Source organism: Poecile atricapillus, chromosome 2 (genome assembly GCF_030490865.1).
Source record: "Poecile atricapillus isolate bPoeAtr1 chromosome 2, bPoeAtr1.hap1, whole genome shotgun sequence".
Classification (NCBI taxonomy): Eukaryota; Metazoa; Chordata; class Aves; order Passeriformes; family Paridae; genus Poecile; species Poecile atricapillus.
In genome coordinates this window covers 1,120,371-1,148,215 of record NC_081250.1, presented here as the reverse complement: position 1 = coordinate 1,148,215, position 27,845 = coordinate 1,120,371, and the positions used below count along the sequence as shown (strand labels likewise).

At 54.1% G+C, this 27,845-nt stretch overlaps 1 protein-coding gene across 2 annotated transcripts; it reads left to right on the top strand.

Moving 5' to 3' along the window:
- Nucleotides 1-113: 113 nt before the first annotated feature.
- On the top strand, nucleotides 114-12,840 carry CDC25A (cell division cycle 25A). Of its 2 annotated transcripts, XM_058831512.1 has the most exons (16): nucleotides 120-877; nucleotides 2,590-2,669; nucleotides 3,758-3,812; nucleotides 4,154-4,186; nucleotides 4,329-4,365; nucleotides 4,733-4,834; nucleotides 5,567-5,665; nucleotides 6,287-6,421; nucleotides 7,094-7,168; nucleotides 7,735-7,884; nucleotides 8,099-8,191; nucleotides 8,645-8,707; nucleotides 8,815-8,913; nucleotides 9,596-9,726; nucleotides 10,050-10,161; nucleotides 11,484-12,839. In XM_058831512.1, the coding sequence occupies exons 1-16, from the start codon at nucleotides 726-728 to the stop codon at nucleotides 11,622-11,624; spliced, it is 1,557 nt and encodes a 518-aa protein (XP_058687495.1). In that variant the 5' UTR covers nucleotides 120-725; the 3' UTR covers nucleotides 11,625-12,839. The 2 variants fall into 2 exon arrangements, with proteins under 2 accessions (XP_058687496.1, XP_058687495.1); XM_058831513.1 differs by lacking the exon at nucleotides 6,287-6,421 and having other exon boundaries at nucleotides 114-877; nucleotides 11,484-12,840.
- The last annotated feature ends 15,005 nt before the right edge of the window (nucleotides 12,841-27,845 follow it).

Here is a 27,845-nt window from a genome sequence, read left to right as displayed (position 1 = left end):
CAGATCTCTGCCAGCCCTGAGCTGAGGAGAAGCTGCGTGTCCTAAAGAGTTTATGTGGAGTACAAGTGGGGGACTGCCAAGTCTCTTTCTCCTGCTCGTCGCTCCATGAACCCCATCCTGGTGTCACAGGGACGTGCACTTCCTTATTTCCCCATCCGTTCACCGAACACCCCATAAAGTGGCATAAAAGAAATTATGTGGACAGGGCTCTTTATCACAGAGAGGCCGTGTTACCTGCTGAGTATTTTTCCTTCATCTTCCCCATTTTCTCCTCACGCCCAGGCTAAAGGGAGCCTGGAAACATGGCGGCAAAGCGGCGCAGCTGTGAGGCGGGAACTACATTCCCCAGCATGCAATGCAGGGAGCGATAACGCGGCGGGCCCGCTAGGAATGCTGGGAAATGTAGTCCCCCCCGCGCTGGCGCGCATTCCCTCCACCCCGGTTTTCTCGCATTCCTATTGGTCCAGAGAGACGTCAAACAACCGCAGTGGGCGGGGCCTGGCCGCAGCCCCGCCGTTCCTACTGGCCGGGGCGCGCGCGGTGGGAGGGGAGGTTTGAAAAAAAACAACCCGCCCCCCGCGGGACGCCGCGCGCTGATTGGCTGAGCCGCGGTTTGGCGCCAGCTTCGGAGCGGGCGACGGGCACCGGTTGGGGTCAAAACGCTGCGGCGGCCGCGCTGACGGCAGAAGACGGGACGGCTGTGCTGAGTTCCTATTCCTACTCCAATGGAGCCCACCCCGAGCGCTTCCCACCGCCGTCGCCTTCTGCTTCTCTCGCCGGCGTCCCCCGCCTCGCCTGCGGTGGTTAAGGCGCTCTTTCAGGATGAGCTCTCGCCTGTCTCCGATCTCCGCCTGACCATGGAGCAGCTGGGGCGCGGGTGAGTTGGGGCGCGGGGCCCTGCGAGCGCTGGGCCCGGGCACCCCCCTTTTTCTTGCCTCTGTCGTGACACCTCCTCCCCCCCCAAAAAAAGCGAGGTTTGGAGGGTTTATCCCCCGCTTCTAACTCCCTTACCACAGGAGCCCCTTCCTCCTCTCCCCCACCCCTACAAGCCCTCCCGGGCACTTTGTCCCTCTCCTGGGCGTTTTGCCCCTCTCCAGGACGTTTTCTTCCCCCTGCTGGACCCGAAGCGAGGCCTAGGGACGCTCTCCCATATATAAAAAACACCAAGGCCTCCACGAGTCATTTTCTTTTGCTTCCATCCACCCCCGTAATTCCCTCCCGCGCAGTGAAGCCTTATGGAATTCCCGCCTCCCCCCCCCCCAAATAAAAAAGCCCCCCAAGCCCCAGGGATGTCTTTTAACATCCCCCCCTTCCCCAGGCCCTCCGGAATGTCTTTACTCCCTCCTCGGCGCTGCAAGGTTTCAGGAGCTCATTTCCTTCCCTGTCGCCGCTCCTTGCACAAGTCAGGCCTCGGGGTGCTCATCTGCCCTCACCCCAAAAACAGTGAGGCCTCGTGGATCCCACCTTTTCCTTTCCCCCCACCCGCCAATGGAGGCTTTGGGGGTCTCTTCACCCTCTTTTCTCCCCAGGAATGGGGCACTGAGACTCATCCTTTCTCTCTCTCCCCACACCTCCAGCCGAGGCCTGCAGCCCCTCTTCTCCCAGCCCTTCCCCCAAAAACGAGGCCTCCCGGAGCTCTTTATTCTCCCCACACCCATCCGTGAGGCCTCGCTTTTATCCCTCCCACCCTGCAAACTTCCCGGACTCCCTTAGGGTCCCCCACCCCTTTGCTGATGCCTCCCCTCTGTTCTCTCCCCCATCCCACATGGATCCATGCTCTGGGACGCTTTCCCCTTCTCCTGGTTCTGCTCTGGGCATCCACCTCCCTCCTGAGCCCTTCCCTGCGATTCCTTTTCTCCTACAAATACCTTTGTGTCCCTTCCATGTCCTTCCTTCCTTCCCTGTTCCTGCACCCTCCTCCTCCTCCTCCTCTCTGTCTCCCAAGTGCCAGGTGCTGCAGGCTCTGGGCTCTCCTGTTCCAGCTGCTCCATTTTCCTGCTCTCTTAACTCCTCTAATCCCATTATTCCCACAGTTTCTCCCTTTTGTGGCTCCTGTTTTGTCCTGGCCCACTCAAGTCTCAATGACCCTCCTGGGTTTTGTTTGTTGATTTTTCTGTCATTCTCATTTTTGCAACCACCTGCTTTATGGTTTTTCCCTCCTTAAGATTCCTGGGATTCCTGCAAACCATTGGCAGTGCCCCCCTGGAAATTACTCAACCCTTTGATTTTGTTACCCTGGCTACATTTTTTTTTGTTTTTTTAATTAACCACGTTGATGAGCCTCACTCAAGTAGCTTTTCTCTTATATGTGTGGTGCTCCATATGATTTTCTTTTCTCTCAGCACTGAGGTTTAGCAGATAAAACAAACTTTTGGAAGTAACTATTTATCAAAATGGGTTTGAATTGAAAGTTTGGCAATTTTCTCTATGCAAAACTTGAATTAAAGGAGTGGCTGCCAAACAGAGGGTTGCAGTTCCAGAAAGGATAATTGGGCTCTGATAGAAATCCAGGTGATGCCCACCTGTGCTGTACCTACCTGCAGTGTTGTATTTCTTCCTTTTAAAGTAAATCCCAAATTTCCTTTCCAGGCAGCATGAAAACCTGGACCAAGACGTGGGAACCAGAAATGGATTACACAGATTGGCGTCTTCAGAGTCCACAGACTCAGGTAGGGATTCCCCAATTAATAAATAATGCTTAGGAGCTGGAAATGCACTTTTGGCATGGTCAAAAGTTTGGAGAGAGAACCATCCCTGCTTGCAGCTCTCTCTCATTCCTGTGCTCTTGGAAGGAAGGAAGGAGGTGGAAAATCCCTCAGGAAGCCTCTGCAGCTCATGGTTTGGGCTGTGCATGGGTTTTTCTTTTATTTTTTTGCTTTAATTGTCCTGGAGACTGTGAGCAGCAGGGAGGGAAAGCAAGTCCTCACTGTGTTTTCTCTCTTTAAACCCAACCTGTGCCAGTGAGTGGCTCTGTCCTGTGTTTTCCTCTTACCAGGGGCTGGTTGATGATCTGAAACCCCTCAGTTCTGGGAGGATTTTCTGTTTTTCACACGACATGTTTTATCAGTGAAGATGAAATAAGCTCTCACCCCATAACTTGTAGATTCACTCTGGATTTATGCCCCATTTTGAGGGCACTTTCAGTCTAAAAAAAGAACTTTATGAAGTGCTAAAGCACGAGTACAGCTCACAAACCACAGAGCAGGGCAGAGCAACCAGCCTTGCTAAATCCTCGCTTTCTGTGGCTCCTCAGGAATCCCTGTTGGAGTGACTTTGGATTTTGTGCTTCTGAAGTGCTTCCTGTTAATTCCAGGACATTCAGAAGGGCCTTTTGACTGCCTCTTTTTTGGAAAGAGCCCAAAATTTATTTGTAGGAAGAGGTGTAACTAAAACCATGGCTTTTTGGTTCTTTTTTTTAAAAAAACCCTAAAGGAATTGTTTATTAAAAAGTTGTTTATTAAAGTGTGTGTGGTGGATAAACAGAGTATTCCATGCTGAGTACCAACACTCTGTTCCATGTGACAGCCCAGGCAGGGCTTGGAGGGCCTTTTTTAATTATTCCTGAATTCCCCAAGCACTGACACTTGATCCACAGCCAAACCCCACGGTGGGGAGTGGCTCTAACTCTTATTTATTCTGCAGCGAGGTGAGGCTGCAGATGGGACTTTGCACATGAATTTCCTGTGTCTTTCTGTGGGAATCTGTAGCAGTGTGTGCTAATCCCTGGATATGAATCAGTGGGAAATCTCCTCTGCAGGTTTGGCTTTGGATTCTCCCAGCCCCACGTCCTCGCACGACACCATGGAGGACACGTGAGTACCCCTGTGTTAAACCTGCCTCGTTAACAAACCTGGGCTAATGAGGCCTGCTGAGGGTTTTCCTCTGCTGGTACATTCCAGCTGTGCCTCTCCATGTGCCCCACAGCTGGAATGCCAGGACTGGCCCTGTCCCTGCCCAGGGCTGGCTCTGAGCAGAGCCTTGTGCCAGCCACATGGCACTGGCACCTCCCTGCAGGCTGGGGCTGCACCAGGGTCTAGCTAACTTGCATTTTTTAATATTTGATTTAAGTCTGTGCCTTAAGAACCACAGAATCCTTGAATTTGGGAAAGACCTCTAAGACCTTCAACTCTGACCTTTGATCTTTTGATTTTAGGTTTGAGAAAGCGATCAAATCCAGCAGGCTGAAGTAAGTATAATTGTATTTTAAATTCTTCCTTGGTGTCTCTCGTAGATTATGGAATTGGGGGGTCATTTCTATTAATTTCTATTCATGTCACTGCCTTTTAAAGCAAAATGTTGAAATAAATTTTGGTTTTTTTTCATTGTAGCCTTCGAATACCTTTCAGAAGAATCCATTCCCTGCCAGTAAGTGAGAGTGGGACTGATGTTTTATACATGTTAAAGGATTTGGCATGGTTTTGGTTGAATACATTTAGTTGAACACTAGTTAATTTTTTTGGCTTCAAGACCAGCTGCTGGGGTGCTTAATGTCAAAATTGCAGTTTGTAAATTCCCAATCTCACTTAATTTAGTGTGAAATTTCCGTGATGTGGCTCCATCACTGGTGGATGCATTTTGGTCCCTGTACCAAGATGTGAGCAGAGGATTCCTGCACAGGGTGTACAAAAACTGTAGTCAGACACTTTCCAGTCTTTATTAACCCCTTCAGTGTTTGAAATGTGCTTGTGCAAGGACTGATGCACAGTCCTGAACTGTCTTCTCTGTGTTGTAGCAAAGCCTGCTGGGCTCCAGCCCTGCTCTGAAGAGAAACCACTCTGACTCTCTGGACACTGATGCTTTCCAGCCTTTGGAGCAGGATGAAAATAAGGAGAATGTAAGTGCCTGTGTTGATCCAGTGGGAGGGGAGGGACTGCTGGATTAGCACATCCCTGCACAAGGAATGTGATGGGAAGGGCTTCAATTACTCCCTGCCAGGCTGTTTTTCAGGCACAACCACCTTTAGCTCAGTTTTTCTGAAGGGAACTTGCAGCTCTGATTAGAGTGGCTGCAAGCTGTTGGGAGGTTAATAAAAATTGGGAAGACTCTGCCCAGTTCTGCCTTTGTGCCACTGACCCTGACTCCTTTCTGGCTGTGGCAAAGGAAAAATCTCTTCCTGCTGCCTGCTCTGGACAAAAGCTGCCTCCAGAAGGTGTTTGGGGGGGTCACCCCCTTGCTTCCCACTGCTGCCCTGGGGAGCCCTGGTTCCTCTTGGGTTCAGTGTCCTGGGTCTGCCCTGGCTGCTGGGAATCCTCTGGGGGATGAGGTGTCAGGACACAGCCTTGGCTGCCTCCAAGAGTGATTTATTCTGCTGAAAATTGACTCACTAGCCCTGAAGCCTGTAGGTGATGCCAAGAGCATAAATGCTGGATTATGTTAGATGAAACACTCCTGTAACATCTTTAATTTGAAAACATTCACCTTCAAACTATTCCTGTTGGCAGCAGGGAGCTTAAATCCAAAATGTCAGGCAGCTTAAAAAAATTGAAAAGATAAAAGGATCCAAGCAACTTAACACAGTTTGTAATTTTGGTAAAATGATCATTTTGCTTTTTTTTTTTTATTTCAGGAATCATTTGAGTTTAAGAAGCCAACCAAACCAGCTTCTCGTGGCTCCCGTGATGGAAGGGGTGTTCATGGAGCAAGGCAGAATTCATCTCCAGCTCAGGTAGTTTGTTCTTTTCAACTAATTCTCACCTAATTCTCTGGGATCAAAATAACTATATCAGGGTTCTGAAGTGGTGTTGTCAGCCAGCTGCCAAAAAGAAGGGCTTACTTATCTGCCAGATAAGAAAATTCTTCTCACCTTTGGCTCATGAGAAATTTGAAACATTGTTCTGGGTAAGATGGGCCAGCACAGAGCTGAGGTTCTGCTCAATCACTGAAAGGAGTGTGGACATTGATGTGGGATTGAAATGATCAGCAAAGCTGATACTTAATGTTCAGGCAGATGCACTTGGAACAACAAACCCAATTGTGTAAATGCAGCTCGATTTTGTGTCCAGATGTGACATCCTGGGAGGAAATTTACCTTATTCACAGCCCATTGTTTAGAAAAAGCAACTGAAAAATCATTGTACAGAAACAGAGCTGGGGGCCCAGGTCTTGTCTCTGCTCCCTGGCTCCAGCAGCCCTTCATCCTCCCCATTCCTGCCCGTGCTGCAGCTCAGGGTTGGGAATAACCACGGTGTTCCCTGTGGTGCAGAGAGCCAGGGCAGCCCCTCGGTGGCTACAGCACCCTGCAGGGAACAGAGGGAATGCTGTTAAAACTCCCTCTGTCTCCTCTCAGCTGCCCATGGGGGAAACAGCCTCGGGGGAGCAGGAGAACTCCAGGGCAGCCTTCCTGCAGCAGCATTCCCTGCCCTCCTCGGAGAGCGAGGATGATGATGGTTTCCTGGAGCTGCTGGATGACCAGGACTTGAAGGTGTGTGCAGAGGGAATGAGGTGGAGATTCCCAAATCAGCTCTGCCTGATGTGTCTGGTGTGCTCTGGCTGCTCAAACTGCATCACGCTGAGTTTTTGGGAATCACAGAATCCCAGACTGGCATTGGAAGTCTGGGTTGAAGGTGACCTTAAAGCCTGTCCAGTTCCAACCCCCTGCCTTGGGCAGGGACATCTCCCACAAGGGGATTGATTAGTTCTCATCATCTTTTTAAACACACTCTGGGGTGTGTTATAAGTGCTCCTTCCTAGTGCAGCTAGTGGGATTTGTTTGGGGTGTGAACAAGTGAATTATTTTTAGTTTAAGAACTGAGGGAATTATTTGAACAGCTGGCATCTTTAGAGACTTGCTAAAAAAGTCAGAGGTGATGATTGCTTTGAGCCACTTAACTACAGGATTGTTTCCAAGAGAATTTGAAGTGCCTAAAAGCTCTGGAAGCTCATCTTTGTTAATCAATCAATGAATTGATAAACTCACCTTCTCCAGCCTGGCTCAGCTCAGTTCCATTATTTCCTTAAGAACTGGACTGATAATGGAGATAATGGCCTGAAGCTGCTCCAGCAGCTGAATCCAGCTGGAGTCTTTGCCTCAGCCATGTAGTTGCAGTGTTTCCTGTGGTGAGATGGATGAGCATGAGCTTCCCTCTCTTCCCAGAACGACGAGGAGATGCCCTCGGACGTGTCCAGTCTCTGGACAGCACCGCTGGTCATGAGGAGAGCGGACAGTCGGGTGAGTGTCCCCACACAGGCACAGGGACTGCCAGGCAGCTGGGACAAGTGCCACCACTGTCTCCTGTGTCCCTGAGAACAGCAGAACAAGCCCTGCAGAATTCCTTTATCTCTGGAGCAGTTCACCTGGCAGATTTTGTCAGTGTGGAACAATTGGCGTTCATAGGCATAAAAATTCTTCTTGCATTTCATAAATATGAGAAGATCTTGACTTCCCTTATCAGAATCTTGGCATATCTGGAATTCACTGTGCACAGACTCACCTGGCGTGCTGTAACCTGATCCTCTGATAACAGACCCGGGAAGGAACTCCAGCAGAAAGCTCCTTAATCTTCTGATAAATTGGCTGCTAATTGGTGTGGAGCATTTTGCTGCCTCTTTATCTTGCTTCTGGTGCTCCAAGCTCCCCTAGTAACAAGTATTACTGGAAATGTAAAGCCTGGATAATTCAGATTAACAGCCCCCTGTTGCTGTGCAGTGGTGGTGCTTTAAATAGGGCCAAGTTTGGGATAATCTGCAAGCCTGAGTCGTGTTTATTTGTTGGACAACTCAACTCCTCCCTCGTAGGCCAAGCGGTGCCGGTTGTTCGGCTCTTCGTCCATGTCAAGCATTGCAGGAAGAACCACCCAGAAAAGGCAGGAGAGATCCCAGGAGGAGAATTCTCCAGGGAAAAGCAAGAAGAGGAAAAGCCTGCCTGAAACTTCCAAGGACTCGACGGTTGGTGGCTCAGCATCCAGATTGTGCCAGAGAATTGATGGGGGAGTTGAAATCTGGTTGGGATTGTTGGGGCAGCAGTTCCACAGTGCTGAGCCTGAGCTTTGCCCTGGGCAGGGAAGCTGAGGGGGCAATTCAGGGCTTGGGAGTGCACTGTCAGCTGTGGGAAACAGGGAATGGGATGTGTTCAGCACTCATGGATCTCTGTGTCCTGCAGAGTCTGAAGCTGGTGAGGACCCAGCCCTCCACAGCAGAGATCGAGAGCATTTTGGACAGTGACCAGAGAGACCTTATCGGGGACTTCTCCAAGGTAATTCCAGAGATTCCATGGCTGAGTGGTGGATCAAGTGTTTTAAGGGCCTCTCGTGGTGGGGATGTCTCAAACCTGCCCAGAAAAACACTTCCCTTTATAGAGGCTTTTCTGTTCCCTCATAAACCTGCCTTGCTTCTTTGGACTTGATCTTGGAGGTCTTTTCCAACCTGAACAATTCTTTGATATTCAAACAACCAGGAGAGGCTGTTGGTGAGAAGGGGGTGTCCCAGGTTGGACACAAAGTGATCCATTTGTGGTTGAAGCCCTATAAAATCCCTCTAGTGTAGGAGCCAAAAACTAAATTCTGTGCCTGATTTTAGCATTCTTAGGAGTTTTGACTCCTGCAGAGATTCTGGCCAGCAGAGTGTCTGTTAGAGAGTGAACTGCTGGATGCTGTGCTGTCACCCATGTGACTCACAGCTGGAATTTTCTCAATCCTGTCTCTTTCAGAGTTATTTATTTGCCACTGTCGATGGGAAACATCAAGATTTAAAATACATCGACTCAGAAATGGTGAGTGCTCCAAGGGAGCTAGAAAAATTCTTTAGTGGGGGTTGGGGAACAACACAAAAATGGCTTCAAACAACTGAACTCTGGTTTTCATGGTCTTTTTTTCTCAGATGGTGTCTGTGCTGACTGGGAAGTTTGAGAGCTTCATCAAGCAGTTTGTGATAATTGACTGTAGATACCCCTATGAGTACGAAGGGGGACACATCAAGGTATGTTGGCTCCATAAGAGCAGTGCAGGTGGTCTGGAGCTGCTGCAGCCTGGGGTCACTTGGATCCCTGGGGGGTTGATTTTTATCCAAGGCCCTGTGGATATGTTATTCCTGAGAGGCCCCTCTGGGATCCTGTCACGCTCACTCACTGCTGGGTTTGGACATGGAGCTCACGTGTGGGTCACGAGGTGACCACTGCCTCGAGAGAGGGGACATTCTGCTCTCTGTGGCCCTCAGGGTGACAGAGCTTCCAGAGGAAGATGGGACACTCATATCTCAGGAAGCTAAAATTGGAATGTTAAACTTCATTTCAATGTCAGACTTCAAAGAACAAATGGCTGTGTAAAACAACCAGGAACAGGTCACCCAGAAATGTTGTGGTGCTGGAGCTCCTCCTCCTAGGAGGGCCTGGAGGGGCTCCAGGAGAGCTGGAGAGGGACTGGGGACAAGGGATGGAGGGACAGGACACAGGGAATGGCTCCCACTGCTTGGATGGGATATTGGGAAGGAATTCCTGGCTGAGGAATCCCACAGAGCCAATTCCAGACTGACTGTGGTGTCCTGGTGGAGTTGTGAGAGGGTTCCAGAGCTCCTCCAGCAAACCCAGATGAGGAATTTACTCCCAAGGAAGTTGGATGAGTTTGTGGCTGTTCCACTCACTGCTCACACTCCACCCTTCCAGGGTGCCATAAACCTCCACATGGAAGAGGAGGTGGAAAATTTCCTGCTGAAGAAGCCGATCCAGCCGTCGGAGAACAAGCGGGTCATCGTGGTGTTCCACTGCGAGTTCTCCTCGGAGCGGGGCCCTCGCATGTGAGTTCCTCTCCTGGCTCAGGAATTCCTGCAGCACTGGGAGCAGAGGGGCTGGGGTGGCTCCAGCTGCTGTGCACATGGTGGTTGTCACCTCTGACAGGTTTTGGCACAGCCTGAGGTGTGAGAAGGTGTGCTGGACCTGGGCTGGAGCACTGAGATGTTCAGAGAGGAAAGGAAAAGCCTCTGAACTGTGAATGTGGGGCTCCTGAGCCTCTCCCTGACAGGCAGCTCAGCTCCACCATCGAGGCATGGGGGATTTGGGGTGCAGGTTGGGGAGTTACTGGTTGGATATGGGATCTAACATGGGATTTTCCCTGCTGCAGGTGCCGGTTTGTGAGGGAGCAGGACAGGCTGAGCAATGAGTACCCCAACCTGCACTACCCAGAGCTCTACGTGCTCAAGGGAGGCTACAAGGATTTCTTCTCGAGGTGCCAGGTGAGTAACGTGGATTCCTCATCCCTGGAAGTGCCCAAGGGCAGGTGGGATGGGGCTTGGAGCAGCCTGGGTTAGTGGAAGGTGTCTCTGCCCATGGTAGGGGGTGATACAAGATCCTTTAGGTCTCTCCAACCCAAGCCTTTCTGTGGTCTCTTTCACACTCAGAGGAGAAAGAACAGATGAATAATATTAATTTATTCTTACTCAAACTTCTCTTTGGGGCAGACTTTCTGGTTTGGCTGGGGGGCTTTTCCTCCTCTCTCTCTCTCAGTGGGCTGTTCCCAGAGCAGCTCAGCCTGTTCCATGTCTCAGAGCTGTCTTCCTGCCATAGCTGAAGGGCTTTTCCACTTGTCTCAAGAGGAAAACAGAAGTGGTTTCTGCCCCTTTAGAACAAGCTGTCACTCACAGAAGGGATTTCAGCCTGCTCAGAGCAGGGGAGAAGACAAGGCTTGACAGTAATTGCTGGATAATAAATGGAAACCTGAGCTCTTGTACAGTCCTAAACCAGCAAAATTGAAAACCTGAGCTTGGAGTTTGCAGCCTCTAATTGAGACAAGGAAACTAAAACAGCCCCCAGCTCTTCCCAGCATTTCAAGGGTGGGATTTTTCCTGTCACTTTCTCCTGCTCCTGCAGCATTTCCATGGTCCCAGCGCTCCTGGGATGTGTTCTGCTGCTCTGACACAAACCAGCCTCAGGCTCTCAGTCATCCCATGGGAGATGGGAGATACCTGGCCTGTCCCTGGCCAGCTGGATGGGGCTGTCAGCTCCTTCCCTGTGGGGTGTTGGCTCTCCCAGCCCTCGGGGTTTTGGCTCTCCCTTTGATCTGCTGGCTCCCCTGGGCTGAGGGACACCCGGGGTTTGGGCTGTCCCCATGGGTTTTGGGTTGTCCTGAGGACGGGCACCTCAAGGTGGCAGCACGGGACAGCCAAGGGCGGCTCCCTGGGAGCCGGAGCTGTCCCGAGGCACAAGGATCAGGGAATGCTGTGAGCAGGAGGGGACCCGCAGCAATCTTTGTTCCCTGTGATGGACCACGGCCTTGGCCTGATCAGCACCCTGAGCTGGAACATCCTTCCAGTCCTTCCAAGGTGAGCTCTAAACCAGCTCAGCCTGTGTGTTGTTGTCTGCCAGGAAATTTGGGATGAGAGCCCTGCACACAAAGCCCTTGTTTTGATGGCTGTAACCTGAATATCCCCGGGCTTTGTGTGTCTGCCACGGAGCTCCTGCCTGGAGCGGGGGTCTGGCCCTGTTTGTTCCAGTGGCTGCTGGTGCTGGGATCCCCACCCTGGTGACACTGAGGTGACCCCAGCTCCTGTTTCCCCAGAGCTTCTGTGAGCCCCAGAGCTACCGCCCCATGCACCACAAGGACTTCAAGGAGGACCTGAAGAGGTTCCGCACCAAGAGCCGGACCTGGGCCGGGGAGAAGAGCAAGAGGGAGATGTACAGTCGGCTCAAGAAGCTCTGAGGCCTGCAGGGACCTGCAAGGACTGCCCAGCCTGGGGGCTGCAGTGGGACAGCCACGTGTTCCTGTGCTCCCACTCCCCTGGGCCATCTCCTCCCTGGGATCACCTGGACCTTGGCCCCGTGAGCCGGACACCGGCTGGGAGCTGCCTTGGGATTCTTTTGGTTACGTTGCTTCGTGAAAATGTTGTGGCTTCTTGTGTTGTGTGACACCCCCAGAGCACCCAGGGAGGGTGGGGACAGCCCTGTGGGGCTGGGCTGGGTGGTGTCAGCACTGCCAGGGAATTGTAGTGCCTGTTAATTTTTAAATGCTTAATTTTATTTAAATACAGTCAAATGAAGCCAATACCGCTGCGGTTGGATCATCTGGATTGTACTTAAACCTTGTTTCTGCTGCAGGGTGACCTGCTGGGGGGGGATTGGGGGTGTCTTTGTTTTTCTCAGCTGCGGTTTTGGTTCTGTGTAGCATTGTGGGGAAGGAAAATGGGAAATATCCTGTGATGGCTCGGGATTCCCACCCGGGCAAGCACTCTGGGAAGCCTTGGGAGTCCATCCAAGGGGAACCTGCTTATTGTTCATAAACACCACGTTCACCTCGTTTACTTACTGCAGGGTATTTCATTTCTGTGTGTGTTGGTTCTGGAGGAGTTGGTGTTTCAGTGGAGGGAGAGTTTTTGGGAGCTGAGGGGGTTCAGCAATGGGGTGACCCCAGGATTCTCAGCGGTGTCGCTGCTGCCTCTGAGCCTGAGTTGTTCTCCTTATCCTGAAACGTTGCCAGGGCAGATCCTGGCTGTGAGGGATCCCAGAAGCTGCTCTGACACCGCTTCCCTGGGGGTGGCTGTGGCCAATTCTCCATCTGCCAGGGAAGGCAGGAGGTGGCATTAATCTGTGAGGGAAGCAGAACTTCCTCGGCTGTGTTGGACCCCCCAGCTGAGGAAGCTCTCAAGTCCCAAACTGCTTTGCTGCTGGTTTTGGCGTCACTTTAGCCCCAGCTCTTAAATCCATCTTCCTCACACCAACTTCCAGCTGAAAACTGGTGCTCCTGGGAAGCTCCACGTGCCTGGGAACTTCCTGGTTCACTCTGTTGTATCCATGTCAAAAAATACTGAAATGGAGGTGCCTTATGTGGAATTTTAACTTGCTTTTTTTTGGAAACCTATTTCTTAAAACCTGCTGTTAATCCTTTTGCTCCCAAGAGGATTAAACTTGGAATTCTTTCTTGTTTAAAAAAAAAAAAAAATCGGAATTTTGTTTTCCCTCAAAGATGAATCCCTTGACTGGGGAGATGATGAAATGTTAAATCAGAAGTGATGGTTATAAGTTTACCCCATTGCCTTGGGAGGGGTTGAGCTCTGGGAAGGGGATGTGGGGTGGAGAAAAGCCAGGGGCAGTGACCTGAGTGCCCCAAACTTGCCCTTTGGTGCAGCCCCAGGGGCCCAGCACCAGCTCAGCACCACAGGGGCCAGGCAGGAGCTCTCAGTCCCGCTCTGCCATCCACAGCCGCTCCATGGGAATGGTTTAACTCCTCCTCTGTGTCCAGAGAAAGCAGATGGAGACCGGCCTGGGTCAGGATGCTCCTTTCCAAGGTCACTCAGCTGGAGCAAAACCACTGCAGCGCTCCCTGGTTTACAGCTACACTTCCCCTAAAGCTGCTCTGTGTCCCACAGTCCCTGGGAGCTGGCTGTGGGGTGAGTGGCTGTGTCCCACACTCCATGGGAGCCGGCTGTGGGGTGAGTGGCTGTGTCCCAGTCCCTGGGAGCCGGCTGTGGGGTGAGTGGCTGTGTCCCCCAGTCCCTGGGAGCCGGCTGTGGGGTGAGTGGCTGTGTCCCAGAGTCCCTGGGAGCCGGCTGTGGGGTGAGTGGCTGTGTCCCACAATCCATGGGAGCCGGCTGTGGGGTGAGTGGCTGTGTCCCACAGTCCCTGGGAGCCGGCTGTGGGGTGAGTGGCTGTGTCCCACACTCCATGGGAGCTGGCTGTGGGGTGAGTGGCTGTGTCCCCCAGTCCATGGGAGCCGGCTGTGGGGTGAGTGGCTGTGTCCCAGTCCCTGGGAGCTGGCTGTGGGGTGAGTGGCTGTGTCCCAGTCCATGGGAGCCAGCTGTGGGGTGAGTGGCTGTGTCCCAGTCCCTGGGAGCCGGCTGTGGGGTGAGTGGCTGTGCCCCCCAGTCCCTGGGAGCCAGCTGTGGGGTGAGTGGCTATGTCCCAGCAGTGCTGGGGAGGAGCCCTGCTCAGGTATTGGGAATGGCTGAAACCCCAGAGGGTGCAAATGAGACCCCCCAGTCCCACCCACAGTTCCGTGTGATTACACCTCTACCATCTCAAAACAGAGAGATTGCTGTGGGCACAGGGAATAAAGTCCTAAAACTCCAAACTCTTGACCACCCCTCCTTGCAGCAGGACACGGATGAGCCGCTTGCTGTGGCAGAACCCCAGGCTTGTGCTTGCTGCTTCTAGGATAAACTTCCAGAGCAGCTGTGGCTGCCCCTGGAGCCCTGGAAGTGCCCAAGCCCAGGTTTGAGAGGGCTTGGAGCAGCCTGGGATCTGAGGAGGTGTCCCTGCCATGGGCAGGCACAGGGTGAGTGTTAAGGTCCCTTGAACCCAAACTATTCTGGGATTCCAGGATTGGGGCTGCAGCCACCTACCTGAGTGTCAGAGCTGTGTGTTCCCCTCACTCCATCCATGCTGTGCTTTGGGCTGAGGTTTCTGCTCTGTGCTGGAGTTTTTCCCAGGGGGGCACCTGAGGGGGGCTGTTGTGTCGAGGATGTGACCAGCAGGTGGCCAACAATGGGGTCAGATTTAAAAGCTTTAAAATACAGCACGATGCCTCCAAAGCCACGGGAGGCCCAAGCAGAGAACGGGGTGGGGTTTCTTTCCCCCTTCCCTCCATCTGTCACCCTGAAAACTGATACTGAAAGCAGCTTAAACCCTCATCAGCCTCACCACTCAGCTCCTGAGTGCTGCAGAGCTCGGTGTTTCCTCCCATACCGTGTTACCTCTGTGGCATAAAGGACTCTCCTGCTCTGTCTTTGGGGCTAATAAAGGCCAAACAGCTGCCCTGCTGTGCCAACAGCTCCTGGAGCCCTTGGATTCCCTTGGGAACAGGCAGTGGCTGTAGGACATCCCTCCAGTGCTGCCTCAGTGGCCTTCAGGCTCCCTTAAAAGGTGATTTTAGCCACCACCAGGCAATTCCCTGGTTTTAAATCCTTTTGCATCTTTAAAAAAAAAACCACTTTCTGTCTTTGTCTTTCTGCCTCTGTTTTCCTTGTGTAGCAGCTCTTCTGAGGCCTCTTGGAGCCTGTTCCCACATCCCTGCTCCTTTCCCATGTCCCTGCTCCTGTCCTGCACGTGCCCAGCCCCTGTGCATCCCAAACTTGGAATTTTCTGTAGTTATTTGGCCAGTGAGGCTGCCCCAGCTGGGGCTCTGCTGGGCCAGCAGGGATTAGCCCAGCTGGAGGCAGGAGCAGAGTGAGAACCAGGAGAGGGCAAAGCAGGATCTCTGCAGGGTCTGAGCGCTGCTGCTTTGGGCTGAAGCAGAGGTTCAAATCAGGTAAAATTCACTAAAATTCCCCAACAAGCCAAGCTCCTGCAGGATTGCAAGTGTACCAGGCAGGGGCTGGGAGAGCCCTCTCTCCCCGAGGCTGAGGGGTTTGGCAGGGAGAAGGCACAGAAGGAATTGCCTCGGATGAAATCTTGGCTGTACCTCGGTGAGTCGATTGTCTCCTGAGGGGGATTCACGTGGCTTTGCAAAGCAGAGCTTTGTTAAGAAAATCATCGGCTTCTTGTCCTGGCAGTGGCTTTTAGTGTGGCTAAGCTGGCCCCTGCAGAGCTGTTGCTGTGTGGGCAGCAGTGCTCCAAAATTCCTGGATGTGTTGGTACCAGGATGGGGCCAGGCTGCCAGCTGGGTTTGGGTGGGATTGGGGCTGTTTGGTGGCTCCCACAGGGCCACTCCCGGGACTCCATCACAGCCCAGAGCCCCTGCACTGGCTTCTCCCTCACGCTGTCACCGCGCAGGGCGAGGGGCCGGTCCCAGCTCCCTGCAGCTCCCCGGGGATCCTCGGGCAGTCGCTGCCGGGAGCAGAGAGCCGAGGCTGCCAGGAGGGTGGAAGGTCCTTGTTAGAGGGCACCAAATGCAGGCAAAGCTGGCAAGGAAGCTAATCTGCCGCTGTGGAGCCCAGCGCGGGCGGGCCGCGGGCCGGGGCCGGCCCTGTCCCGGTGCTGTGAGGGGAGGCCCGTGCTGGGCCCCGCCGTGCCCTGAGGGGCCGGGCAGCCGCGGCCTTGGGGATCTGCACCCCAAAGCCGGGATATGGGAGCGGCACCGGGCATTGCTCAGTGTAAAGGAATGATGGGTTCTCCTCAGGAAAACAGGCTTTGCTCAGCCCCTGCCTCCGGATCCACCGGTGCCACCAGCAACAGAGGGAGCGGCCCTGGCAGGGCTCCCCTCACCCAGCTGGGTGTGGGGGCCGCCACAGGTCCTATCCAGCCTTGTCACCTCCTGCCACGCACGGACCACTCTCCCCGGTGTTTGAAAGCCCTCAGGCATCCTTGGAGAGGGAATGGCGCTGAGATACCCGGGCAGCGAGGTACCTGAGATACCCTGGTTGTGGGGTTTATCTGCTTTGGGCTCGGGTAGCCCAGGGCTGTGTGTGCTGCTCTGCCCCGCCTCAGACACGGTTGTTGTGGTGGATGAGCTCTCCACCCTCACTGGGGCTCAAGGCTGGAGCGAGGAGCTGTGAAAAGGGAGAACATCAAAAGCAGAAAGTGGAAAGAAGCCAAGAGGAACGTGGCCAAGTGCCCTTTCCTTCTTTCTGTTTCGCTCCATGTGGAAAATCCCCCAGCCTGTGGCACATCCCTGTGCCAGACATGGCCACGGCTCTGCCACCACGGGAATGGGAACGGCCCCAAACGCGGCTCGGGCCCGGGGAACGCAGGGAGGCTGAGATGGGGACAGGGGAGAGGAGCTCCTGATGGAGCCAGCATGGAACTCCACTGTGGGATTGTCCACATGGGCTGGCTTCTGCCAGGTGAGACCCTGCTGGGGTGTGCTTGGTGGTGGAGGGGCTCTGGGAGTCTCCACTGAAGGAACGAAGCAGGGTGGGGAAGGAGATCAGTGGGTGCAAACACCCCACAGGCAACCCCTGCCAGGTGCCAGGGGAAGGCACATCCTCAGCTCTGTGGTGCCCATCCCTGGGACCTCCTCACCGGGATTCCTGCCCCAGGCAGCTCTGGAAACCTCACAAGGGAATCCCAGGGCTGGCAGCCAGGGTCACTTGGCAGCTGCCCCAGGGGTGACCCTGGGCTCTGTGACACCCAGTATGGATCAGCAGAGGCTCCCCAAGGAGCCTGTCTGGGCGCAGGCTCCCCGAGCCAGGAGGTGGCTGTGCCCTGGCCTGAGAGGGCAGAGGAGGTTTTGGGTTGTGCCCTGGGAAGAGCCCCAGGCAGGCCCAGTCCTGGCTGTGGGTGACACTGCCAATGCCATAATTAGCAGGTGCCAGTGCTGCTGGGGTTTGTCCCCGATTCAGCCCTGATTCCTCCTCCCACCATCCTCCTTCTCCCGGGGCTGGGCAGTCCCGGAGGCACAGCTGGGCCCACGCAGGTCCCCAGTTCTGCCACCACCTATTGCAGCCCTTGGCATGCAGGCTGAGGGGCAGAGCTGGGCTTTGGGAAGCAGAGCTGTGTTTTGGGAAGCAGAGGTGTTCTTTGGGAAGCAGAGGTGTCCTTTGGGAAGCTGAGCTGTGTTTTGGGAAGCAGAGCTGTTCTTTGGAAAGCAGAGGTGTCCTTTGGGAAGCAGAGGTGTTCTTTGGGAAGCTGAGTTGTGTTTTGGGAAGCAGAGCTGTGTTTTGGGAAGCAGAGGTGTTCTTTGGGAAGCAGAGCTCTGTTTTAGGAAGCAGAGCTGTGTTTTGGGAAGCAGAGGTGTTCTTTGAGAAGCAGAGCTGTGTTTTGGGAAGCAGAGGTGTTCTTTGGGAAGCAGAGCTGTGTTTTGGGAAGCAGAGGTTTTCTTTGGGAAGCAGAGCTGTTCTTTGGGAAGCAGGCTCAGGAGCAGAGCTGTGTTTTGGGAAGCAGAGCTGTTCTTTGGGAAGCAGGCTCAGGAGCAGAGCTGTATTTTGGGAAGCAGAGCTGTTCTTTGGGAAGCAGGCTCAGGAGCAGAGCTGTATTTTGGGAAGCAGAGCTGTTCTTTGGGAAGCAGAGCTGTGTTTTGGGAAGCAGGCTCAGGAGCAGAGCTGTTTTGGGAAGCAGAGCTGTGCTTTGGGAAGCAGGATGACAAAGGATTCAAACCCACTGAACCAGTTTGGCGAGTGCTGAGGTCCATGGGGGAATGTTGTGCTCACGGGAACTTTCCCAGCATCACCAGGGTCCCAGGAAATGTGGGGTCTGCCCCGGCAGAGCGAGCACAAGTGAATTTGGGGCTGTGTTCCCCTGGGTGCAGAGCCGGTGTTTTGTGTGTGGAGGGGATGAATTTGGTCCTGGACATTTTCCTGTCAGAGCAGGAGTGGTGCCACAACTCCACACTGGGAACAACTGGTCACATCACCAATCCTCAGCCCCTCGGCTGCCCCTCTCCCCTCCATCCAGTGTGGCTGGAATTGGGTAAGGAATTTGAGCATCCATCTCCTGGAGCGAGTCCAGAGGGGGCCACCAAGGTGATCGGAGGGACAAGGAAAGGGGGGGAGAATTGGGATTGCTCAGCCTGGAAAAGAGAGGCTTTGAGATGATTTCACTGAGACCTTCCAGTGCCTGAAGGAGCTACAAGAAAGAGGAGGAGGGACTTTGGGAGAGGGTCTGGAGTGGCAGGATAAGGGGGAATGGCGTTTTCCAGGCCAAACAGCCCTGTTCTCCCCTCCTGTCTCCAAAAGAGAGCTGCTCTCCTCGCCTCCAGCATGTCCCGCTGGGAAGCAGCAGGATCTGCTCTTCCCTGGGCAGGGGAGCAGAGCTCACCGGGCAGAGCCATCCCTTGGCATCCCTCTGCCTGGCACTGCCAGCGTGTCCCTGGGCAGCAGAGCGAGCCCCAGCCCGGCCGTGCCCCGGGGTACGTGCACACACACAGCCCCGCGCTGCAGCTGTGCACAGACGGCTCTGGATCCTGCCGAGGCTGTTTATTCCCATTCCCAGCTGCTCCCAGCTGACCCTGGGGCTGCCTGTGGTGCTGCTGGAGTTGTTCACAGTGTGGTTTTTGTCAGGAGCTGTGACCCAGGAGCGCTCTGCACCAGCGGCCGGAGCTTTGGGGTCCCTCTGCACTCCCTGCTGCTCTGCAGCCAGGGCCCGTTCCCCCCGTACCCCAAATTCCCATCGGGCAGGATCCGATCCATCGTTCCAAGGCAGCTCCCGTGCCGTGTGCGGGGCTGGGAGGCGAGCAGGGAAGCGGGATGGATATTCCCTGGAGCAGCAGCAGCTGTTTGCACAGAGAACGTGTGGCCGTGGCCTAGGAGACCGTGTCCTGCCTGGAGAGCTGACAGAGGGAATAAAGACGTGCGGATGCCGCGGACAAAGGAGCGATTGTTGGGCCGAGGCTCGGGAGGAGCGAGGCTGCTCGAAGCGTCTCTGGGCGCTGCCGAACAGCAGCTGGAGCCCGTGGAAAACAATTCCCGATGCCCCTCTGGGCACTGGGAGCCGCCGGGCAGCTGGGACCTGCTCGGGGCACGGAGCCCGCCTGGCACCGGGTACCGGCAGCTGCTGCCATGGGCCGAGGAGCAGCCTCGGGGAGCAGCCAGCAGCGCCCCGCAGGAAAACGCTCCGGGAATTTCCGCGTGGGTTTTGCTGGATGCCGGCAGCGCTGCTGGCTCCGGGAGATGGGGAGCAGCGCTCGTCCTGTCCCCGTCCTGTCCCGGGGTGGGCACCGCGGGAGGCTCGGGGCGATCCCCCCGGAGCCTGGGGGGCACAGGGGGCTGAGGGACAGGGTCCTTCCCCTGCAGGGCTGATGAGAGCGGCCGGGAGCTCCGCATCCCTCCGGAGCGCCGGCCCGGTACCGCCTGGTACCGCCCGGTACAGCTCGGTACTGCCCGGTACCGCCCGGTACAGCCCGGTACTGCCCGGTGCTGTCCGGTACATCCCGGTACCGCCTGGTACCGCCCGGTACAGCCCGGTACAGCCCGGTACAGCTCGGTACTGCCCGGTACAGCCCGGTACAGCCCGGTACTACCCGGTACAGCGCGGTAGTGCCCGGTACCGCCCGGTACCGCCCGGTACTGCTCGGTACTGCCCGGTACAGCCCGGTACTGCTCGGTACTGCCCGGTACAGCCCGGTACTGCTCGGTACTGCCCGGTACAGCCCGGTACAGCTCGGTACCGCCCGGTACTGCTCGGTACTGCCCGGTACTGCTCGGTACAGCCCGGTACAGCCCGGTACTGCCCGGTACTGCCCGGTACTGCCCGGTACAGCCCGGTACTGCTCGGTACAGCCCGGTACAGCCCGGTACTGCTCGGTACAGCCCGGTACCGCCCGGTAGTGCCCGGTACAGCCCGGTACAGCTCGGTACTGCCCGGTACAGTCCGGTACCGCCCGGTACTACCCGGTACTGCCCGGTACCGCCCGGTACAGTCCGGTACTGCCCGGTACTGCCCGGTACAGCTCGGTACTGCCCGGTACTGCTCGGTACCGCCCGGTACTGCTCGGTACCGCCCGGTACAGCCCGGTACAGCCCGGTACTGCCCGGTACAGCCCGGTACTGCCCGGTACTGTCCAGTACTGCCCGGTACTTCCCGGTACCGCCCGGTACCGCCCGGTACATCCCGGTACTGCTCGATATTGACCGGTATCGCCCGGTACTGCCCGGTACAGCCTGGTAGAGCCCGGTACTGCCCGGTACCGCCCCGTACAGCACGGTAGTGCCTGGTACAGCCCGGTACAGCCCGGTGCTGTCCGGTACTGTCCGGTACTGCCCGGTACCGCCCGGTACTGTCCGGTACTGCTCGGTACTGTCCTGTACTGCCCGGTACAGCCCGGTGCTGCCTGCTACCGCCCGGTAGAGCCCGGTACTGCCTGGTACCACCTGGTACTGCCCGGTACCGAGCGGTACAGCCCGGTAGTGCCCGGTACCGCCCGGGGACCTTGCGGCAGCAACACGGGGCTTGGCCGGGGCACGGAGCGTGTGAGCCTCCCCTGGAGCGACACTCACCGACACAGTGACACACAGTGACACACGGACACACTGCCACACACACTAATACACTCACTGACACCCTGACACACTCACTGACACACTGACACACTGACCGACACACTGACACACTCACTGATACACACACTGACACACTGACCGACACACTGACACACTGACACACTCACTGACACACTGACCGACACACTGACACACACACTGACACACACAGTGACACACTGACACACTCACTGACACACTGACACACACAGTGACACACTCACTGACACCCTGACACACTCACTGACACACTCACTGACACACTGACACACACTGACACACACAGTGACACACTGACACACTCACTGACACACTGACACACTGACCGACACACTGACACACTCACTGACACACTGACACACTGACCGACACACTGACACACTCACTGACACACTCACTGACACACTGACCGACACACTGACACACACACTGACACACACAGTGACACACTGACACACACAGTGACACACTGATACACTCACTGACACACTGACACACACAGTGACACACTGATACACTCACTGACACACTGACACACTCACTGACACACTGACACACTGACACACTGACCGACACACTGACACACACAGTGACACACACAGTGACACACTGACCGACACACTGACACACACACTGACACACTGATACACTCACTGACACACTGACACACACACTGACACACACAGTGACACACTGACACACACACTGACACACTGACACACACAGTGACACACTGACACACTCACTGACACACACAGTGACACACACAGTGACACACTGACACACTCACTGACACACCCACTGGCACAGTCACTCACACACTGACACACACAATGAGACACTGCGACACCCAGACACTCACTGACTCACTGGCACACACACACACACACACACACACACACACACACACATTCACACATTCACACACGCGCCCCCCCACACACACTCACACTGACAAACACACACTCACACACACTCACACTCTCACTCACACACACTCACACTCAGTCTCACTCTCACTCACAGTCACACTCACTCTCACTCTCTCACTCTCACTCTCTCACACACTCACTCATTCACTCTCCCACGCTCACTCACTCTCACATTCACTCTCACTCACACTCACTCTCTCACTCTCACTCACTCTCACTCTCACTCTCACTCACACACTCACTCTCACTCTCACACACTCTCACACACTCACACACTCACACTCTCACACTCACACTCTTACTCTCACTCTCACACTCACTCTCACTCTCACTCACTCACTCTCACTCTCACTCTCTCACTCTCACTCTCTCACTCTCTCACTCTCACTCTCACACTCTTACTCTCACTCTCACTCATTCACACTCTCACTCCCACTCTCAGCCCCGGCTCTGTCCCAGCCCATCTCCCGGAGCTCTGTCCGTGCTGCCGCGGCCCCGGAGCTGCCCCGAGCCTGGCGGAGCTCAGCCGGGACCCGCCGGTGTCCCGGGCATTTCCTGCCCCTGGAGCGGGGCTGGATGTGACTGCCCGGGGCTGCTGCTCACCTTCCCATCCCCCTGCCCCGGGGATTGCGGCAGGAGAGAGCCCGAGGAAAACGGGGGTTTGGTAACAGCCCTTGAGACAGCTCCGAACCGAGGAGGAGCTTCCCTGCCTTGCTGAGCACTGATGGCAAAACTGGGCTCGGGACGCTTTTCCTTCCTCCTGGAAGTGATGAGATCCCTGCCAGGCCCTTTCTCCTCCTTCACCACGGGACTGCCAGAATAGTCTCCTCTTGCTGCGGGATGATGTTGCCATTGACAGAAGTATGCAGACACCCACCCACTCATAAATAACTCGGTTATTGCCAAACCAGGATCTGTGGGGAGCGTTCTCCTCTCCCCAGCAGCCCAGGCCCTGCCTCTGCAGCAGATCCTGGGGCAGCCCAGCTCTCTGGGGCTGAATTTCAGCTCAGTCACAGGGTCAGGGTGCTGAGAGCAGCCAGTGAAAGACATTTTAATCGGCCCAGGAGGAGAAGCTGTTCCTGCAGAAAGGAACAGAACAGTTCAGCATTTCACAGGGCTGTTCAGTCTTGTAACACTTCAAACAGCCCAGGGGACACGAGGATTTCCCATCTTCTCCCCCCACCACAATCAGTGCCCTGAGGCACTTCCATGTTTCATCAGGCTTCCTGTGAGAAGAAATTCGATATTCAGATAACAGCAGGCAAGATTTGTAGCAGTGGGATTATTTCAGCACGTGATCCTGTGTGGGGTTTATATGCCAGCATGGACAAACTGGGCTGAAGGTGCTTTTTGGCAACCCCTGAGAGTTTCTCCCACAAGTAAATCATGGAATATCCTGAGTTGGAAAGGAGCACAAGGACCATGGAGTCCAGCTCCTGAATGAGGGATGCTCAAGGTGGGGACAGGAGGTGCAGGATGAAAGGCCTGGTGTTTTTAGAAGTCTGGGATTTGGCAGCATCCTAAATCCCTTCACCCCCAGCCCCAGAGCTCCTGTGGCACACAGCACTGCTCCAGCCAGGAGCTGCTACAGCCACCCACAGAGAGCAACATCACCTACACATCTCCACACCCTGGCAGGAGATAAGTTTTGAGATCCCTTCCAACCCACACCATCCTGGGATTCTGGGATTCTGTGAAGAAACAATAGCAGCAATCCCTCCTGCCCGTGGTTATAGAGATGTATATGCACAAAATGCGGATTTTACTGCTGTCTCTTTGTTTAGCAGCTTTAAGTGCTGCAGAATTAATGGTTTGGAAAGATTAGAACCAGAGGAACCGCTGTGGGGCTCAGCTGAAGCTGCTCCCCCCAGGGGCTGTGGTGAAGCTCTGCACAACATCATGGTGCCATCTCAGGACTTTGATTCCTTTTCCTCCACTGGCCTGGCAGAAAAGGAAATATTTTATTCTAATGAACATCAGTGTTTGAAAATATGCTGATTGTTTTCAGCTCGGTTTTCAGTGATGAATGAACAGCAGCAAACAGCCAAGCCCCCCATCCGTGCCTTTTTTGGGGTTGAGCAGTCGCTCGTGGATGCTCCAACCCTCCCTAAGAACAGCTTTCCTTTTCCTGAGCTGTTCTTGCAGTTTGGGCCCGATTTTCCTCTCTGAATAGAGCCTGTCTGTTGTCAGCTGCCAGAGAACAGATTATCTCCCTGCTCTCCGTGCTGGAGTGTCCTGGCTGGGAAACCCTGAGGGATTACCACGGGATAATTTGGTAATAAATAGCCATATTTGTAATATTTGGTTACAAATCACATCCTAATGCGATTTAATAATGGGGCGTGTTTACCACGCAGACAAAAAAATTCCTCTTTCTTCACAAACCCTCCAGGATTTCTTCTCTTTTAATCTAATCCTAGAGAAACCTTGGACACAATCCTTACCCCAATGATCTTTCAGCTGCCAAATTCTGCTGTTGGTTCTCTTCTCTCAGAGCAAAGCCCGACTTGGCAGCAGCTCACGGAGAGTTTGCTGCAGGACCTTGTCAGCAGAACCATCAGCAAAGGAAAAAGTTATTTATTTTGCCTGCAAGGCACCATCCCTGCAGTGAAAGGAGAGGATTGGGAAGCTGCAGGGGCTCCTGTGGTCCCAGTTCCTGGGATCTCCCCAGCTCCAGCCCTTCCTGTCAGCTCTGCTGCTCCACGGAGGATCTGGAGGGGTTATGCTGGAATTTCAGTTTCTAAACAAGTAAGGAAAGTTTCTTTCAGTGTTTCTTTGTTTTATCAGTCTCCCATTTCATGGCAAATGTTTAAAGGTGGTGAGGAAGAGCAAGGCCTTGCTCCTCTGGCCCAGCCAGAGGATGAAAAATAACCTCTGCTGAAACACCTGAGTGTGTTTGTGGAGGCAGCGAGTCTGGGCTTTAATTAACACAGGGCAGTGCAGCCATAATTACACTCACGGCTTTTTGCAGTGAAGAGGGAACTCAGGGGCGCTGCTGCCCTTCTGTCACCTCTCCCTTGAGCCCACGGCCTTGGTCACATCCCAGAGCTCCTGGAAGAGCCTGTCCAGCAGTTCTCCAGACAGGCCCTGCTTCAATTCCCCTTTTTCTCCCCTCCTGTGGGTGTGCAGCTCCTCTGGAGGAGACAGGGCTGTCAGGGGCTGTTGGAGCAGAGCAGGGCTCCAGGCTCACTGCTGGGATCAGCTGGGATCAGCCCTGGAGGTGCCACAGGGACACAGAGGGACACCGAGCCCACAGCCATGGGAATGGGGCAGCTCTGCCCTGGGGGACACACGGAGCAGGGAGGGGAGTCCTGGTGCTCCGTGGGTGATGCTGAGGGAGGGGATTCTGTCCCTTTGCCCCCAGGGCCAACAGCACAGAGACCTGGAGCTGCTGGAGAGCCCAGAGGAGGCCCCGGAGCTGCTCCAGGGCTGGAGCCAGGCTGGGAGAGCTGGGAATGTTCCCCTGGAGAGGAGAAGCTCCAGGGAGAGCTCAGAGCCCCTTGCAGGGCCTGAAGGGGCTCCAGGAGAGCTGGAGAGGGACTGGGGACAAGGGATGGAGGGACAGGACACAGGGAATGGCTCCCACTGCTTGGATGGGATATTGGGAAGGAATTCCTGGCTGGGATGGAATTCCCAGAGCAGCTGTGGCTGCCCCTGGATCCCTGGCAGTGCCCAAGGCCAGGCTGGATGGGGTTTGGAGCAGCCTGGGACAGTGGGAGGTGTCCCTGCCATGGCAGGGGTGGCACTGGATGATCCTGAAGGTCCCTTCAGCCCAAACCATTCTGGGGAGGAGAGGTTGGGAGCAGCAGTGCTGGGAGGCTGCAGAGCTCAGTCTCAAGCTCTGGTGGGACACACCAAGCACAGGCTCATTCCTCTGCTTTCCCCATCCCACTTTTGTCCCCATGTGAGAACCTTTGAGCTGCTCCCCTGATTTAACAAGCTCTGTTGCAAACCTGCACTCATCCATTAACGCTCAGGCTGTTCTTAGTCCATCCCCTCTTTAATAACTCTCTCACCAGTGCTTATTTGGGATGACTGTGGGAAGGTTTTGAAACCAGATACAGGCTTGGCAAACACTCATTATGGCTGTGGCTCATCTTCTTAACCCAGAAATTGCATCTTCCCCCAGTGCCCCAAATCTGCTTCCATTTGCTGAAGCAGCAATTTGACATTGAAGTAATTTGGGTTTTTTCAGCAGTTTCACATTTGACTTCTCAGGTTTCCTGAGGAATTTGTTACAGATTTAATGTTTAATCATGCTCTGGTAGGGTGACAGCTCGAGTTTAGCAAAAATGCTGCTAAATGTTCAGATCTGGAATAATTTAATTCCAAAGCAGATGCTTTCCCAAAGGAATGGATTTATTTAGATACTAATTTTAGGGAAATGCTTGGGCTGGTTACAACCAGCCCTACTCTGTCAGCATGTAAAGCTCTGTGCAGCACGTTCCTGACACTTGTGACAAACTGATTATCCCTAATTCTCCCTTCCAAAGACTCTGTGGCCAAGGAGAGGAGACAACAGCCATGGGAGCCTGTTCTCAGAGGAGGGAGAATTAATTCACTGACTTTGAAAACTGCTCTGAGGCCAACTCTGACAGAAGTCATCCATTAACAAAAAAAGGCAGCGATGTCCACATGGGATACAACTTCAAGCAGATTCCCTTTCCAGAACTCCCTCTGCACTGAGAGATTAAAAGGTTCTTTGCTCCCTGAAATCAAGAATTATGAAGGTTTCCAAGTGCTCTCCTGGCAGGATGTGGAGGCTGTCCCAGCCTCGTCTGGGTTCACGTGGGGTTTATAGAAGCCACGAGCGCAGTTTGCAGGGTTTTCAGCTCAGATTTTAGCTGACATTTTTTATCAGTGATTTACTAGTGGGCCTGGAAAGAACTGCACACAGCAAAGCTACTCCCACAGGGAGGAGAACTCCAGCAGCTCTTCCACGGGCTGTGGATGCTCCTCTTGGAAGGAATGGCCTGAAGGTCACCCTCAGGGATGTGCTGAGACACCTTAAATGCCTTGTCCCATCTGGCTGGGCACTAAATGACCCCACAGCTTCCCAAACTCCCTGTTGCCTCTACAGTTTCTCCTGTTACCTCAGTTTCAGGTTGAAGGTGCCCTCAGCGAGCCTGTGGCTCGTGGGTGTTGAGCAAGCCCAGGGCTTGGGCCAGTTGAGGAGCAGATTTGCTCAGAGACCTCACCGGGTGTTTCATTACGATGTGCAACGACCTTTGGGGATGGGCTTTCATTTGGGAAAGGATCTTGGAGTCATTCAGGCTCCCCAGCCATCATCTCCCCCACTTTCACGTGGCATCTTGATGTCCTGAGGGTTTGCTTGTCTGTCGCCAACGCCTTCATCTCTCCCTGCCATGAGTTAATTGCCACCGAGCTCTCTGATCTTCACGACTCTCTTGTCATCTTCCCCACTCCTTCTCCAGGAGCCTTTTCCCAAGCTTGCTCTGCCTGTGTGATTCCCTGTTCAATCACTGATGCTGGCACTGAACACCTCTATTTATAGCACTTATTTCTTTATCACTGCCTTTGTGTGGCATTTCGTGCCCTTCGTTTTCCCAGCTGCCACAAACCTTCTTCAAATCTCATAATTCAGGAGTAGTTTGGACAAGGGGGGGCTTTGATTCCTTCAGAGTTTGTTTTTTTCCACTTAAAATCAGTTTTTAATACAGACACCACTTCACAGCCGAGTGCTGCTATTAGGGATTCATTCAGTTTACCAAAAACTTGAAAATAACTGAATTGGGCTGTTTGGTTGCCTGGATCCTTGGCTGGTGAATGCTTCCAATTATAATCAATTCATAGAGGTGGGGGGGTGTCTACATTTCCCTTAATTCTTTCCTGTCTGCTGCCCTGCTGTTTTCTGTGATAAATCCTTGTGGCTGCAAAAATTAAAATGCCAAGATAATACTTAAGATCAGCTGCCAACAGCCTCCTTTGCTGGGCCCTAAGATCTTCCTGCTCTCCCCCAAAGCCTGTTTTATCTCTCCAAAGGCTGGAAAGAAGCTGTCTCTCAGTCTTTTTGCTTCTGCCATTGCTCAGACTTTCTAGTTTTCTGCCTTTTTTGAATTTCATAGCCTGCCAAGATTTTTTTTTTTTTCCCCTTTGGATTATCATTATTTTCCATGTTTTGTA

Bases quoted from the DNA above. Each gene is read 5' to 3' on its own strand.
- CDC25A (XM_058831512.1), top strand. From the start codon at position 726: ATGGAGCCCACCCCGAGCGCTTCCCACCGCCGTCGCCTTCTGCTTCTC. The intron at 8,192-8,644 runs GTAATTCCAGAG...TGTCTCTTTCAG, and splicing joins TTATCGGGGACTTCTCCAAG to AGTTATTTATTTGCCACTGT. The intron at 9,727-10,049 runs GTGAGTTCCTCT...TCCCTGCTGCAG, and splicing joins TCGGAGCGGGGCCCTCGCAT to GTGCCGGTTTGTGAGGGAGC.